This window comes from Pseudorca crassidens, chromosome 7 (genome assembly GCF_039906515.1).
Source record: "Pseudorca crassidens isolate mPseCra1 chromosome 7, mPseCra1.hap1, whole genome shotgun sequence".
NCBI lineage: Eukaryota > Metazoa > Chordata > Mammalia > Artiodactyla > Delphinidae > Pseudorca > Pseudorca crassidens.
This window is the reverse complement of record NC_090302.1, coordinates 48,762,487-48,778,921: the sequence shown is the minus strand read 5'-3', so window position 1 is coordinate 48,778,921 and position 16,435 is coordinate 48,762,487. Positions and strand designations below refer to the sequence as shown.

Genomic DNA, 16,435 nt, shown 5'->3' with positions numbered 1-16,435 from the left:
GAAAGAAAAATAAAACTGCTCCTAACTGATAGTCCTCCCAAATTCTTACCATCCTGTCCTGTCTTGTTAGTCTATATTATTTTTGAGGTATACCTTTAGCTAAGAAGTTAAAGAAAACCCTACCTTAAAAATACTCTACATGCCTTCCACTAAATGTAAGCAAATGTAAGAGGCAGCTAATGGAACTTCAGAAAAAAGAAAATGATATGCAAAGCAAAGTCCTACGAGGAAGAGAACCTATTAGGAGGGATTTCAATCATTTATATTCATTAAAATCTAACTGCAAAAATCTCTTTGAAAATCAGGCAAGACATTGAGAAGCTTGGTGACGGAGGTAGATGAGTGACTTTATATGAAGGCTTGGCCTGCCCAGTGGCTGGGACTAAGGGACAAAGGCACACAGCTGTCTCTTCAGAAAGCCTCATAATTCCTTCAGTGACACAGACTAGATTAAGGTGAGGGGGATATTTTACTTATTATTTTAGAAAACCTCAAAACATTTTGAGTTTTGAACATGAGCAACAAGTACCTTGGCAAAGAATACATGCTTGGTGTGTACATCTAATCTTCTGAGATACTTCTGTTTAGTTACCAGGAAATTTTACGCCAAGATAAATTAAACAAAATAGGAAGACTTGAGGAAAAGAGAAGTGGGTTTGTTGAGGGCAGGTATGTTTATGGCTTGAAATGAGGCAGACCAGGCAAAGGTGTGATCTTGGTAAAATATACAGATGGCATAGCATCTATTTCCCTTGCTTTGAAAGAACTACAGGCTTCACTCACTCACACGGATGAGAAATTTTTCAGTAAGGTTGTGCAGAGGTGGGAGTAAAGTTCCCAAGGGCCTACAGAAGGAGGTTTTTTAGTACTCTTTACTCATTATTAGCAAAGGTCCAGCTGGTTAATAGGTACATTATAATCAGCCCCAGGGCCTTTCGAAGGAAAAATTAGTAAGCGGCTACACGACACCTAAAGGGTAGTTCTAGCCTATGACTTCCTATGAGATGAAGGAATGGCACTCTACTTTTTACCTCACTTTGTAGCTTTCTCCGAGTATGTCCTATGGAATTTGGCAAAGAATTGCTACCAACTGGTAGGTGGATATACCTGTGTATGTGTGTGCGTGTGTACATGTGTATGTGGTAGGGGAAGCGTCACCATTTATTTTATCCTTTGTTGTTAAAACATCACTTTCTGGGAACCCTGCCAAGCGTTCAGAACTGAAGCTACCTCGGAAAGAGATTTTATGGGGCAGAACAAGCACTTGGTTAAGATGAGATGTAACCTCCCTTTGCCTCATTTTTCTCATCTATAAATGGGAATAACACTATATAGTAAAAAAAAATAAAATAATAACTCTACTTCATATATTTGTTGTGAAGATGAAATGAGCTAAGACACATAGAAGGATTAGTGTCACATACCTAGTCATCACTAAATCCTAGGTACCATTACTTATGATTATGATTATTAAAGGATTTGAGTTCTAATTCTAGCTCCTTACCAACCACTCAGTACAGATCTCACCTCCTTGTGTTTCAATCTCCTCATTTTTAAATTGGGCATAAATCTACTAGATCCAAACCAACTGGCTTTTTCCCCCATCAAATTTGATGATGAATGTGAAAAAATATATTGGAGAAAATAAAGTGTTAGCAGAATGGAATGTATATATATGTTGTAGTCTCTGTTTCTCTGAGACTTTTTGAGCTACGCTTACTATATGCTCTGTGTCATGCTAGATGTGGAGGTGATACACTGTATCAGGAGCTAGTAAATAAATATACCTTTCATGGTCAGTTGGATAGCATGGAAACGAGTTCCCCAAATAGTGAGGAGCACATGAAAAAATACAGGTAATGGCATAAATCCACAAGGCATGGGGGGAAAGCCTAGGGTTCCACTACCCGAAAGCATTATGTCCAATGAAAGCATCTAAAACCATGGAGACTGGCGATAATACTGCAGCTGCATCATAAGCAGAGATGTCAAAGTTAAAAGACATACACGCACACTGTGTCCTGAAATGAGGGGGTCTGGCAGGGACAGGAATACTCTGGCAGCTCATGCAAAACAGGCACTTTCTAATCACAGGAAGCAGTCAAGACAGGGCCTCCGACCTGCAGTCGCGAGGGTTCTTACCTTTTTGACATCCCTGACCAAGTGGTACAATGTGTTTGAGGGCCCATGTCTCTGAAAACAATAAAGAAGAATCAAATGGTTTTGCTAGTCAGGGGCTCTCATTGGCAAGGCAACAAGGATCTGGAAGGAAGGGTTCTGGCTGGCGGAGGGGAAGTTCATTAAGATGAACCTTGTTCTAGTTGCTCAGTTGTACCTGTCTTTTCTAAACAAACACAGTGGCAGGTTTTTGGATTGTGGCTCCTCAAGAAAAAGCATTTGAGGTTCTAGATTCAAACTTTGCAAAGGAGGCCATCAACTCTGTTGACAGCTGGGCCAAAACATCATTCAAGAGGCTAGCTGTGCAGCAGGGGGAGACAAAAGGGCCAGTTTACTGCATTAGAAGTACAATTTGGCACACTGCCAATCACAACTTGTTTATTACCCATAATGTATGAGAAACTGGCTAAAGCAGGGTTTGGCAGACTTTTTCTGTAAATAGCTAGATGGTTAGTATCTTAGACTTCGTGGGCCATACAGTCTTCATCGCAACTGTTCAACTCTGCCATTGTGCAAAAGATCCTTACCGTTGCTTAAGGCAAGAATAAAGTGAAGTGGTTTGCCATTCTCTTGTCTTTCAGGAACAGGAATATCAGATGAAACACAGGATGCCTAGTTAAATCTGAATTCCAGACAGCCAATGAATAACTTCTTTTTTTGTTTTAATTTTCATTCATTTTATTAATGCTTAATGTTGAACTTTTATTTGTCATATTGATGGCCTTTTTTTTTTTTTTTAATCTGTTTTTATTTTTGGCTGTGTTGGGTCTTTGTTGCTGTGTGCAGGCTTTCTCTAGTTGCAGCAAGTGGTGGCTACTCTTTGTTGCGGTGCATGGGCTTCTCACTGTCATGGCTTCTTTTGCTGCAGAGCATGGGCTCTAGGCACACTGGCTTCAGTACTTGTGGCACGCGGGCTCTAGAGCGCAGGCTCAGTAGTTGTGGTGCACGGGCTTAGTTGCTCTGCAGCATATGGGATCTTCCTGGGCCAGGGATCGAACCCCTGTCCCCTGCATTGGAAGGTGGATTCTTAACCACTGCGCCACCAGGGAAGCCCTGATGGCCTATTTTGTATTTCTTTTTAGTATTCATGTATTTTTTATGTATCAAATTAAAAGTTTTAAATGTAACTATATCTCTTAATCTTTTGATTTACAGCTTCTTTTGCTTTTATGTTTCCTCATCTTTTTTAAATTGAGGTATAATTGACATATATTAGTTCCAGGTGTACAACATAGTGATTCGATATTTGTATATGAGGCAAAATGATCATTACAATAAGTCTATTTAATATCTCTCACCATACATAGTTCTTAGATTTTTTTCTTGTGATAAGGACCTTAAAGATCTACTCTCTCAGCAACTTTCAAATATGCAATACAATATTATTAACTATAGTCACTGTGCTGTATATTACATCCTCATGACATTTATTTTATAAATAAATTTGGAATTTTGTACATTTTGACCAATAACAATGAATAATTCTGAGTATGTCTTGTGCAATATGTGAGACATACTAAAAATTATTTGTTCTTTATCTGAAATTCAAACCTAACTGGGAATTCTGTATTTTTGTTTGCTGAATCTGGTGACCGTATTGGAAGATCTTGAACAGTGATGGCAAATCCTTAAGCACTGTTGGAACACATTCAAGTATTCAAGACAATCCCTGTGTACCGCCTCAACTACTGGTCCCTTCAGGCGGACATACTCATCAGAACTCTTTTTCCACTGAGGGATGCAGTATTGTGTAGGGATTAAACATGCAAACTCTGGAGTCAGAATGCCTAGCTCCAAACCTGACCCTGCTGCTTACCAGCTGTGACCATGGGCAAGCTGCTTAACTGTGACTCAGTCTTACTATCTATAAAATGAGGATAATACTACCACTTATCTGGTAGGGCTGTTGTGAGGATTAAATGATGAAATGTTTATAAAACTATTAAAATAGTGCTTAGAAAATGCTAGCTATTCTTATCACTGAGGCCATTCACTGTTCCATAATCCTTTTCAACAGAGTACTCTAGGGAACGCTGATTAGACTTGACTGGAGTGATGAAATCTATTGGCCTTTCTTGATCTATAACTTTCCTACTTACTTCTTTCCAATCATTGGAATAAATCACTCTACTCCCTTGATTCTCTAATTTATATGAAGGTCATTCAACTCTGTGTTTTCATTTATTTATTTTACTGAAAACCCCATTATTATTTTTCCCCAGTTTTATTGAGATAAAATTGACATGTAACATTGTGTAAGTTTAAGGTGTACAATGTGATGATTTGATGCTCGTCTATATTGTGAAATGTCTACCACAATAAGGTTAGTTAACATATCCTTCACCTCACTTAATAATCATTTTGCTGTTGTTATGGTGAGAACATTAAAGCTCTGATCTCATATTAACTTGCAAGTATACAATATAGTACTGTTAACTACAGTCACAATGCTGTATATTAGATCCCTGAAATATATTCATCTTATAACTGAAAGTTTGTACCCTTTGGCCAACATCTCCCCATTTCCCCTGCCCCTCGGCCCCAATTTTTTTGAGGAACCTCCATATTATTTCCTATATTTTGTTCCCTTGTCTACTATTAGTTAACTGTATATGCATGAGTTTATTGCTGGGCTCTTGATTCTGTTCCATTGGTCTATGTGTCTGTTTTTATGCTGATACCATACTATTTCGATTACTGTATCTTTGTGATATAGTTTGAAATCAAGAAGTGTGATGTCTCCACCTTTGTTCTTCTTTCTCATGATTTCTTTGGCTATTCAGGGTCTTTGGTGTTTCAGTGCAAATTTTAGGAATTTTTTTTCTATTTCTGTGAAAAATGCCACCAGAATTGCATTGAATCTATAGATGGTTTTGGGTAGCATGAACATTTTAACAATATTAACACTTCCAGTTCACGAACATGAGATATCTTTCCATTTATTTGTGCCTTCTTCAATTTCTTTTATCAATGTCATAGTTTTTGATATATAGATCTTTCACTTCTTTGGTTAAGTTTATTCCTAAGTATTTTATTGTTTTTGGTGCTGTTGTAAATGGAATTGTTTTATTTCTTTTTCAGATAGTTCATTGTTAGCATACATAAATGCAATTGATTTTTGTATGCTGCTTCTGTATACTGAAACTTACTGAATTTATTAGTTCTAATAGATTTTTTGGTGGAGTCTTTAGGATTTTCTGTATACAAGATGCTGTTATCAGCAAACAGAGACAATTTTCTTTCTTCCTTTTCAATTTGGATAAAAATTTTTTATTGCTTTTTCTCCTTTTATTTTGGCCTAATTTCTCTGGCTACGACTTCCAGTACCATGTTGAATAGGAGTGGTAAGAGTGGGCACAATTTTCTTGTTCCTGATCTCAGAAGGAAAGCTTTCAATCTGTCACCATTGAGTATGATGTTAGCTATGGGTTTGTCATATATGGCCTTTATTACATTGAGGTGTGTTACTTTTATACTCAATTTGTTGAGAGTTTTTACCATGAAAGGATGTTGAATTTTGTCAAATATATTTTCTGCATCCACTGAGATGATCATGATTTTTGTCTTTCATTCTACTAATGTGATGTATCACATTTATTAATTTGTATATGTTGAACCATCCTTGCATCTAGGAAGACTCCCACTTGATCATGGTATACCATCTTTTTAATGTGCTTCAATTTGGTTTGCTAGTATTTTGTTGAGAATTTTTGCATCTATATTCATCAGGAATATTGACCTGTAGTTTTCTTTTCTTGCAGTGTCCTTATCTGGCTTTGCTATTATGGTAATTCTGGCCTCCTAAAATAAGTTTGGGAACATTCCCTCCTCTTCAATTTTTTTTGAAGAATTGGAAAAGAATTGGAGTTAATTCTTTAAATGTTTGGTAGAATTCACCTGTGAAGCCATCTGGTCCTGGGCTTTTCTTTGTTGGGAGGTTTTTGATTCCTGATTCAATCTCCTTACTTGCTATTGGTCCACATGCAGCCTTGGCTGATGGAGTGTACTCATGTAGCTGCAGGGTCTTGCAGTTCTAGGGTCTTGCATTTCCACAGGCGTGGCAGTGTGTGTCAGGCCAGCAGTGTACAGGTGCACAGCCAGAGGTGTTAGCTTTCAGAGTGTGCACAGCAGTGGAGGTCAGCCATGGGGGTCTAGGCTGGGTTCTTGCAATCGTGTAGCCACAGAGGCCTGGGCTGGCTGCTGGTGTGGACCCCAGGCGCCAGCAGGGGTGAGGGGAGAGGGAGTGGTGAGGGGCTTGTGTGACTGGTGTCTATGAGCGCAAGTATCTGTAGAGCAAAAGCCAGTGAAATCTGCAGGGCTCTGTGGCAGCTGTGCTGGCTATTGGTTTCTTCACTGGTGAAAAATGCCGGGATCCTCTGCAGAGCAGGTCCCTGGGAACCGTGGTTACTCAGCCTTCAGCCTGGCTCATACTGTGTTGCTAGCTATCACAGTACGTCTCAGCTTTGCAGGTCTCTGGGCGGGGTGAAACCGAAGTGTGTCCTTTGTGCAGTGCCCTGAAAGGCTCACTGGCTCTCTTTTCCAGTGAGGGGAACTATTTCTAGCTGAGGAGCTTCCTCTTGGCACAGAGCTGTGCTGGCCTCAGGGGACAGGGTGATACAGACACGATGAAGCTGTTCTTCCTCTCCTTTTTGTGTGGTTATTTTCAAATATTTTTTGTTCCACTGTTTTGCTGAAGTTTCTTAATTGAACTCCTGAGCTCTCCTAGAGCTGTCTTTGTCTGTGGATAGCTGTCTAATTGTGGATCTTTGTCGGGGGTGGGGGGGGCGGGGATAGAGGCTGGGTCTACCACTCTGCCATTCTGGCCTATTATTACTGAAAGTCTTAGTATCCGGAACTGAGAAAAATCTGCAGAGAAAACAGAAACGTGGGGTCATTCCGCTAACTTGTTTTCTACTTCCAGCAGTGGGAATGTTACAGAGCCAGGGTGGCACCAGCTAATACCTATCACTGGCTGGGGACAGGCCAACAAGCTCCATCTCATTAGTGCTGTGGGTGGTGAGACAAAGAGGCACTGTGACAAATGAGGGGAAAACAGTTTCTGAGAAAGAAGCTTTGGTTCAGTACTGGCTTCTTTCTTTACTTAGAAATTCTGTTATCTTGAATAAGCCAATTCTCTTCTTGGCCTCAGTTTCCTCATCTGTAAAATGGGGGAAAACAATATCTACTCTTTAAACTTCATTGTATTTTAGTGAGTATCAGCTCAGAGCTGATGTACTTAACTCACTGGATACTCTCAACAACTTCATAAAGAGTAGGTTTTCTTTTGATTACTTCTTGGTATCCCTAGTGAATGAATTAACAAATCATTATAAAACAAAACAAAAAAAATCTTTCTGGGTAACTCCAAACAAGAGGTTTTTACATTTTATCCTATTATAGTGGAATGAATGAACTTCATAGCTCTGAGGATAACAAGATGGTGCAGGATAGTTAATCAGCCTCCTTTGATGCTTGGAGTTAAATCAATCCTCCTCTGCTGATTGCCTCAAACACCCTCTGGGCTTACAGAATAAAGTGTGTTCTAATTTCCAGAGCCGTATGCTTTTGTGTAAGAACCTGAGAACATTACCTTTTGGTGATCACGTAACTTTCTGCTTCTTAGATGCTGACAACTGAGCAGTTAAAACAAGTGGATTCTTGGTGACTTGGTGTTTGTTGTCTATACAGGTCTAAGGGAGCATTTGTGGAAAATGATCCATGCATTTGAAGGGGAGGGGAGGGACTCACAGACATGTGGGGGGCAGGAGAAGGTAAAACAAACACACACAAAAAGTAGAGAAAATAAAATGTGCCTTAGCTTGGTCCTACCGTATTGTACAATTCCTCTAGTCTGGAGATGGTGAGAAAACGGTGCATGCTTACTCCATTCTCTATGAGTAATTTCACAAAATCCACTCTGTCCAGAACTAGGGCATCCAACATGGCTTGCTCCAGAGACCCCACCTGCAAATCAAGTCAGAGTTAGTCTGACCCAGGGTCTAAGGATGTAGTTCTCTGGCATTCTCCTGAATAGTTTAGAAATGGATGCCTTTGACATCTGGCAAACCTTCAGCACCCCCAAGAACATGCTAGCAAGAGTTTCCCAAACCCACTTCTGGGACAGTCACACTCTCTCCTATGTTTTGGGGCTTGTCTTTGCAAACAGAACACAAGGATCTCTAGTTCCAAAAGCTAATTCTTCCTTGAATCTCTTTTTTTGTTCTAGATTCTGAGAAGGTGCAAGGGTTTACAAGGCTTTCCCTCTTCCAACTCTCTGACCAAACTTCTACAAAACCAGTGAAGTGCCAAAGTGAGTACTTTACTGTCTTCACTGTCATCTTCCTTAGGCTCTAAATTGGACTCCTGGCTGACCTGAGAGGAGGGATCCTAGTAAACAGACCAGAAAGAAGGCTGCTCTTTTTTTTTTTAGTTAAGTGATACTCCTTGTCTCCACCTCGCCCATTTCTACACAGAGGCCCAGTAACTATTTAGGTCATTTGGCCTGTTTACTAGGGTTTTATTTAACTTCTTTCACAAAAATTTCCCAGTGTCCAGATTCCTTGACAAATCTTTCCACACTAGCAATTCATCTGCACTAAATGAAGCCAGGGTTTCAATCCTAGGCAGAAGCTCTCTGGGGCAGAGGAAGGGTTAAAAAAGACCTGTACATGAAGGTGTTGCCCTGCAGTGATTCCAGGCACAGAAATCAAATCCCAGACTGTTGGCTGCCTCCTGTATGCCATTAGGCATACAAGCATACACCACCTAATGGCCAATTTTCCAAGATTTTATTTTTGGTAGAGCCAGTTGACAGAAACAAACCAAGAGCAGTTATATAAAGCTTTCGTTGACTCTGTATTGTTCTTGGGTTCAGGGAGGACCTGTGCTCAGCCTCCAGGACCAGATGGCACCGGCACGTGGAAGCCTGCTAATTCTGTATCCTAAGGTGCGACCCAGCCCCACACCAGCATGGGGTGCCGCCACATGGCAGCAGAAACCTCCGGGACAACCAGAAACAAACTGCTAACTCTGCTCCTTACTTAGTTTTAATGAACACAATTTTGTCTTATATATATTTTTTCAGGCATATAAAAGAAATGGCATTAGTTGCAGCTAAACATAGCTATCAAAGGCCACTCAGAGAGATGGAAATGTTTGGAACATTTGGAGCTGTGCTTTGTCATATCTTCCACCAGATGACAGTGTTTTCCTAAATATAAGAAAGGAAGCTGAGAATGAGGACAGCTACAAAGGAACATTTCCACCCTAAAGAAAAAGCAGCGGTTTCCTGGGCCGCTCTCAGAGGTTCCTTAAACAAATACCCTTGCCCAAGCAAGTGGGCTTTTCAGGGGTGACAACATATACTCTACCGGCCACTGTTGCCCATAAATAAAGATCTGGCTGCGGGCGATGTCGACTCTGTTCCAGGCTAAAGCTAAGCTCAGTTGGTCTGGGGCCGAGGCATTGGCTCCTGTGTGTAGATAAGTAGGAGAGAAGAATGAGAGAGAGAAAACAGCACTCAGTTATTATACCAAGAAGACCCACTCCATCGCTCTCCCATCCACCCCCTCTTCCTGGAGAGCAGACTTGGCTGTACAGCAGGGGTTCTCATACTTGGCCCTACCGCCATTTTGAGCAGGATAATTATCATGTCCTATATATTGTAGAATATTTAGCAGCATCTCAGGACCCAGTAGATGCCAACAGCACCTCTCCCACCAAGCCATGACAACCAAAAAAATCTCCAGACATTGCCAAACGCCCCCAGGAGTGAAGGGAGACAATATTAACCCAACTGCTGCTCTACAGCTTTGCTAGTCAAGGTGTGGTTCACAGGGCAGCAGCGGCAGCATCACCTGGGCACTTATTAGAAAGGCAGAATCCCAGGCCCCACCCCAGACCTACTAAATCAGAATCTGTATTTCAACAAGATCCCAGGTGATTCCTATACATGTTGAAGTTTGAGAAGCCTGCTCTACAACACATTTTGTTTCTGCTGGCCAATCACTGGTTTCAAGGCATCATTTGAATTATATATTGCATGGTGATGGTGCCCTTGTCAAGAAAGTGAGCCAGCTTTAACACTGAAAGAAAAAGAGTTAAGAAGATCTTTTAAGACAAAGGCAAACAAGTGGCTGAGGTTTACTTTGATTTGTGAGTAGAAACCACTGAACAATTTTTCAGTTTCCCATTATTCTCCAGACTCTGTCACTAGATCTGCACTGTCTACGTGTGGCTATTTAAATCTAAACTAATTAAAATTAAATTAAAACTTTAATTCCTCACTCATAGTAGCCACATTTCAAGTGCTCAATAGTCGCATGTGGCTGGTGGCCTTTGAATTGGACAGTGCAAGTACAGAACAGTTCCATCATCACAGAGATGGTTTACTGGGACAGAGCTGGTCTAAATCAATGTATCCTGTCCATAAATGCAACCTGCCAAGCAGCGGGATGTGAGATTGAGAATGAAGAGAAAAATGGGCTACAGTCAGAGGATCTGAGTCTGCCATTTCACTGCTGTGTGGCACTGGACCTCTCTAAGCCACTGTTTTATCATCTGTAAAATGGGGACAATAAAAGTTATCCTGTTGGGCTTCCCTGGTGGCGCAGTGGTTGAGAGTCCACCTGCCGATGCAGGGGACGCGGGTTCGTGCCCCGGTCCGGGAAGATCCCACATGCCGCAGAGCGGCTGGGCCCGTGAGCCATGGCCGCTAAGCCTGCGCGTCCGGAGCCTGTGCTCTGCAACGGGAGAGGCCACAACAGTGAGAGGCCCGCGTACCGCCAAAAAAAATAATAAAGTTATCCTGTTTACCCAGCTGAGATGTGAGACTGAAATGGGATTATATAAATGAACTCACACGTGAACAGGGTTATTTCAATTCATCAATATCCTTGGTGCACTGAGCAAGACACATCCCTAAATATTTGTCAGACTTCATGCTGCTGGATGTCCCACCTCCAGGGGAGCAGGATAAAGAGATGACACTCTTTCCTGCATCAGATGTTTTCGAATGGCAAAGTATTAGGCACATTCACATGTTATCATATGTAATGTCCCAAATAATCCTGGGAGTTTGGTCTTACTGTCTCCATTTGACAGATGATACTGAGGTCCAGAGAGGTTAAAGATCAAACAGCTACTAACAGAGGGTAAACAGAATAAGCATTCATTATGCCAGAGGTGAGATTCAGACTCAGTGCGTTTTCCCTTCATTTTGTCCCTGCTGATTCCGATGTTTGTGAAGGAAGGAGGGATGGAAAATGCTGATGCTGCCCATTCCTCTGGGTTCTTCATCAGTGGAAGCCCAAAGCAAGGAGCTGGGGATATGGCTGCTGTATCAGTGATTCCCAATCTCTGCTGTACATTAGAATCACCTGGGAAGGTTTTACAATATCCCTGTGCCCTGGTTGCACCTCAAACCAATGGTATCAAGGTGCCTTGGGTGGCAAGCCAGGCGCAGATAGTGTGTAAGATCTCCAGGTGTTTTCAATGTGCAGCAGAGTTTGGGGACCACTGTGCCACATGTTTCTTTCCTCTGCTTACCCTTACCTCTTCTCTCTGGGCTTTGAGATAATGATGTGAAGAATTAGGTAAGTCAAGTGTTCTCTAGATGACCCCTTCTCAAATTTGAGCATGCGTAAGAATAATCTGGAGAGCTTTTTAAAACACAGATTCTTGGGCCCCACCTCCAAAGATTCTGATTAAGTACGTCTGGGGTGGGACCTGAGTCTCTGTATTTCTAACAAGCTCCCAGGCGATGCTGAGGCTGATGATCTAGGGCCACCCTTTGAATAACAAGGCCCTAGAGAGCTGCAGTGCTATGTTCCCTTCATAGGTCAAAGGGTCAAAGAGCATTTCTATTCTGATGTCCAGATATTGATGGGTTCAGTATAAATGACATACTTGTAGTAAATTAATTAGGAATTAAATTAATTGGAATGATAAATATTAATTCAGTTTACATAGGGATTTTTCCATTAAGAAAAGTATTTCTTGTCTCCTCAGATAACAGCAGGGACTGCAAGCTCATACCAGGGTAACTGACATGCATAAGTGATAAATAGGAATGTGTCAGAACGTACTGTCAACATTTTGAAGGAGAATGAAAAGTGAAGGCTCAATGGAGTTGCATTTGGAAAGGTAGCACTTTATGCTAACTTCCAGCTAAGGAAGCTTAGCTGCCCTATTGGTCCTTGCTGACCTGCTGTGATGGTTTAATCGTTCCCTTGCCATTTGTATGCCACAAATTTGTATGTCACCCAAGTCAACAGTAGCCACACAAATCTGAACAAGAACACATAGCAGAAAGCAGTCATTGAGGTCAACGTGAGCTGCCTGAATGTAATCAGGTAAGTGTCAAATGAAAGCATGAAACTGATGAGTCTTGACTTTTCAAAAACTGAAAATATATCACTCAAGATTGGTGCTGGGTGACAGTTTGAATCAGTGGTTCTCAGCTAGGGTAACCAACCATTCTAGTTTGCCTGGTATAGTCACAGTGTTAGCACTGAAATTTCTGAATCCTGGGAGACCCCTCAGTCCTGCACAAACCTGGATGGCTGGTCACCCTATTCTCAACTGTGGTTGAACACTGAAATTTCCTGGAGAGTTTAAAATATACTCATGCCTGGGATGTATCCTCAGAGATTCTGATTTAACTGGTCCTGAGCACTGCAGTTTTAAAAGTTTCTTAACAGCTTTTAAGAACTAGAGGTTCTTAACAGCTTTTAAGAACTAGAGGTTCTTAACGTCATTTACACGTTAGAATTGTGAAGACAAGGTTAAGAACCTCGAGTCTAGATATTATATGGTCATTCATTCACTCATTTATTTATTTATGTATCAATTCAAAGATATTGACCTCATGCCTTCTCATACGGCAGGCACTATGCCAGTATGAAGACCAAGGTGAATAAGACAAAATCCTTTGTCTTTTGAGAGCTTACATTCTAGAGAAGGAGAGAGGTCTGTAATTAAATACACTATTTCATGCAATCATTCATTTATCTGCTCAATAGATATTTACTGAATACCTTCGGTGCCAGGAACTGTTTTAGCACTGAATGTCTGGTGGTGAACAAGATATCTAAGGTCACTCTTTTCACATAGCTTACTATTTACTTCTAGTGGAGGAGTGGCACTCAGAAAATAAATGAATAAATGAATTAATAAACAGTGTGTGTAAATGCTATGAAGAAGCAGAACGTTCAGAACGTGTAAGTGCTATGAAGGAGCAGTGTCATTCCCAGGATATATGGGACCTGTGTCTATATAAAAAATTTGAGTCATTCCAAATCAAAGTGGCAGCAACATTCTGGCAACCCATTTCATATGATCCCAGGACAAAAGTATTGTGCCAGTCAGCTGGAGTGATCTTCTGGCCAGGCTGCCCTCCTGAAACCAAGGCTGGACATGGAGCCATTGGATAACCTCATAGCACAAGTCTGGGAGTACTTTGGGGCATCTGGTTGATCCTGTATGGGAAACAGAAGTTTCAAAAATGCCCTGAAGTATTGAAATGGGTCTGGGGTCTATGCAGGTCCTGGTGTCAGCTCAGTCCCTGCCCTCCCCACCGTATGGTACTACAGCCCTAGCTGGTGCGGGATCCCTGGTGGCCATGGAGAAGGCCCTTGAAAGCACAGGTCTAAGGATGGTACTGATAATGATCAGGGTGGTGGAGCTGCTCTGTTAAAATGAGTGAACAGGAGACCCGCCCGAGAGTAACACTTGAACCGAGACCTAAATGATTAGAAAAAGCCATCATGTGAAGAATTGGGGGGAAAACATTTTGGGAAGAGGAAACATCAAGTGCAAAGGTCCTGACATAGAAATGAAAACAAGTAGGTATAAGACATTAAAATATGGTTTTATTATTTCCTCTTTCTGCAGGTCATCTTCCCTGCATAAGTAATGGCCACACCTGGTTTTAAGGGATTAGTTCACTAGACAAATGAGAGGAAGAAAAGTGTTCTAGCAAAGGGAATCATGTATGCAAAGATTGGGGAGTTAAATAACTCAGTGAATTTGGAAAATTCATGGGAAGACATTGAAGATTCAATGCTTGGGGTATAGTGTGAGTTAGAAGCAGAGAGAGATGAAGCTAGAATAGAAAGACATAAATAATGTGGAGGAGTTTTGTTTTATCCTGAAGTCATGGAGAAACCACTGGAGGACTCTGTCTCAGAAACAACGCAGTCAGATTTATGACTTAGGAAAATCACTAGAGCAGTGTGAAGGATGGATTGGAAGAGCAGTGGACTGGAGAAGCAGTTAGGAAAGTTTTGCGGCATTCTAGGAAAGGGATAATGAGAACCTGAAGAAGCAGCTTTGATGGAGGGATATTTAGAAAGCAAAATTGATAGGCTTGGGTAAGATTTAAAGTGGGGAGCAAGAGAGAAAGAGAAGTCAAATGTGATCCCCTGTCTCCAGCTTGGGAACCCAACTGAGATTGGCAATGCAAGATAAAACAAGCATTTGGGGGCAGAAAAATTTCATTCTTTAAGATGTTGAGCTTAAATGCCTGTGGTATGTCCAGGTGGGAATGACCAGAGGCCACTAGATATTGAGGTCTGCGGCAGGGCAGGGGTCAGGCCTGGAGATACAGATTTGGGAAACATTAGCATGAAGGTGACAAGAAGAAGACAGCAGAAGATGGGTAACTGAAAAACCAATACTTAAAAAGCATGAAAGTAAAGCAAATGTTTAGAAAGAAAGCACACACACACACAAACAGAGAGATAGGAAGAGAACTGGAGATCATGGTGTCCTAAACTATGGAAAGAGAGGTTCTCAAGAAAGAGGGGACGGGCATTAGGGCAAATTCTGCAAAGAGAGCAAGTGAAAAGACTGGTCTTCCTTCTTCACAACTCTTCTCATTACTGAGCACTAGCTTATGCATCTATTAGTTTATTACTTATTACCTTCACCAGAATGTAAACTGCAAGAGGTCAAGGACTGAGTCTTCTTTATTCACTGTTGTATTCTTAGAGTCCAAAACAGTGCTTGGCACATAATAGGTGTTTAATAACTATTTTTTGAATGAATAAATGAACCCAAAAGTGTGCACTGGATTTGGCAATTAAGAAGTCCTTGATGAAATCAGTGTGTGCACTGTCAGCAGAGTACGGGAATGGAAGCATGTCTCCTAACTCTTCCCTCAAGGAAATTATGATCTAATAAGAATGGAGGTGGAATGGAATAAAAGGAGAGATATGACAAGTATACAAATCTCTGTATCAAAGAACAAAGTGGTAAGTTCTGTAAAAGCTATACAAATAAGTCTAGAGCATTTCTTGTCAGTTAAGTCAGAGCAACTTTAAGGAGGAAGTAGAATTTTCTGAGAGATGGGGAAGGATGAGGGAGACTTGAACAAATGGAGTTTGTGGTAGGCTGAGTGATGCCCCCATCTCTCAAAGATGTCAACGTCCTGATCCTGGGAACCAGTGAAGCTGTTACTTTATATGGCAGAAAAATTTTGTTGCTGTAATTAAGATTTTGAAATGGGGAGATTGTCCTGGATTATCTGATGGGCCTTATGCAATGTAATCACAAGAGTCCTTAGAAGAGGAACATAGAGGGATCATAGTAGTAGGACATGTGAAAATGAAAGCAACAAGGTGGATTGATGCAAGGTAAGAGCCACAGTCACAGAATGTAGGCAGCCTCTGGAAGCTGAAAATGGCAAGGACATGATTCTCCTCTGAAGTCTCTAGAAGGAATATAACCCTGCTAACACCTTAATTTTAGACTTCTGGCCTCCAGAATTACGAGTACATTTTTGTTATTTTAAGCCACTAAGTTTGTGGTAATTTGTTATGGTACCAATTCTCAAACTTTAATGTGCATATGATTTACCTGGGGATCTTGTTTAAATGGTGATTCTGATTCAGTTGGTCTGGGGTGGGCTCCTAATTATGTTTCTCTAGACAGCAAGCATTAATTAGTTTTCTATTGCAATCATGATAAAATTAGTGCATGGACCCTTTCTCCCTTTCCCTTCCTCCACCATTCAGTTTTAGAACATAAGATTGTATTTTTAGTGTTTTACTCTGTGCTGTCAAATACGCTTATATTTCTTTTACTAATACTTGAATTGTGTCTTAAATTATGTTCCTTAGGCAAAAGGCATAGATATAATAATGGGCAAAAAGCCTACTAACTTTACCTTCACGCTTTTTCCTCCTGTTAATTTTTTTTGTTGTTATGTAAATGAAAGTAACATTTACATTCTGTTCTGTTACTCAAATTCCCATTT

At 41.0% G+C, this 16,435-nt stretch overlaps 1 protein-coding gene across 6 annotated transcripts in view; it reads right to left on the bottom strand.

The window, feature by feature from the left end:
- The window catches only part of TRPM3 (transient receptor potential cation channel subfamily M member 3), a 519,386-nt gene that overhangs the window by 94,359 nt on the left and 408,592 nt on the right, over positions 1-16,435 (bottom strand). For all 6 annotated transcript variants that reach the window (XM_067744178.1, XM_067744179.1, XM_067744181.1 and 3 more), the window contains 3 exons: positions 9,549-9,649; positions 8,008-8,142; positions 2,143-2,193 (listed from right to left, as the gene is read on the bottom strand). In XM_067744178.1, the coding sequence (XP_067600279.1) occupies positions 2,143-2,193; positions 8,008-8,142; positions 9,549-9,649 (287 nt within the window). The remainder of the gene's footprint in view (positions 1-2,142; positions 2,194-8,007; positions 8,143-9,548; positions 9,650-16,435) is intronic.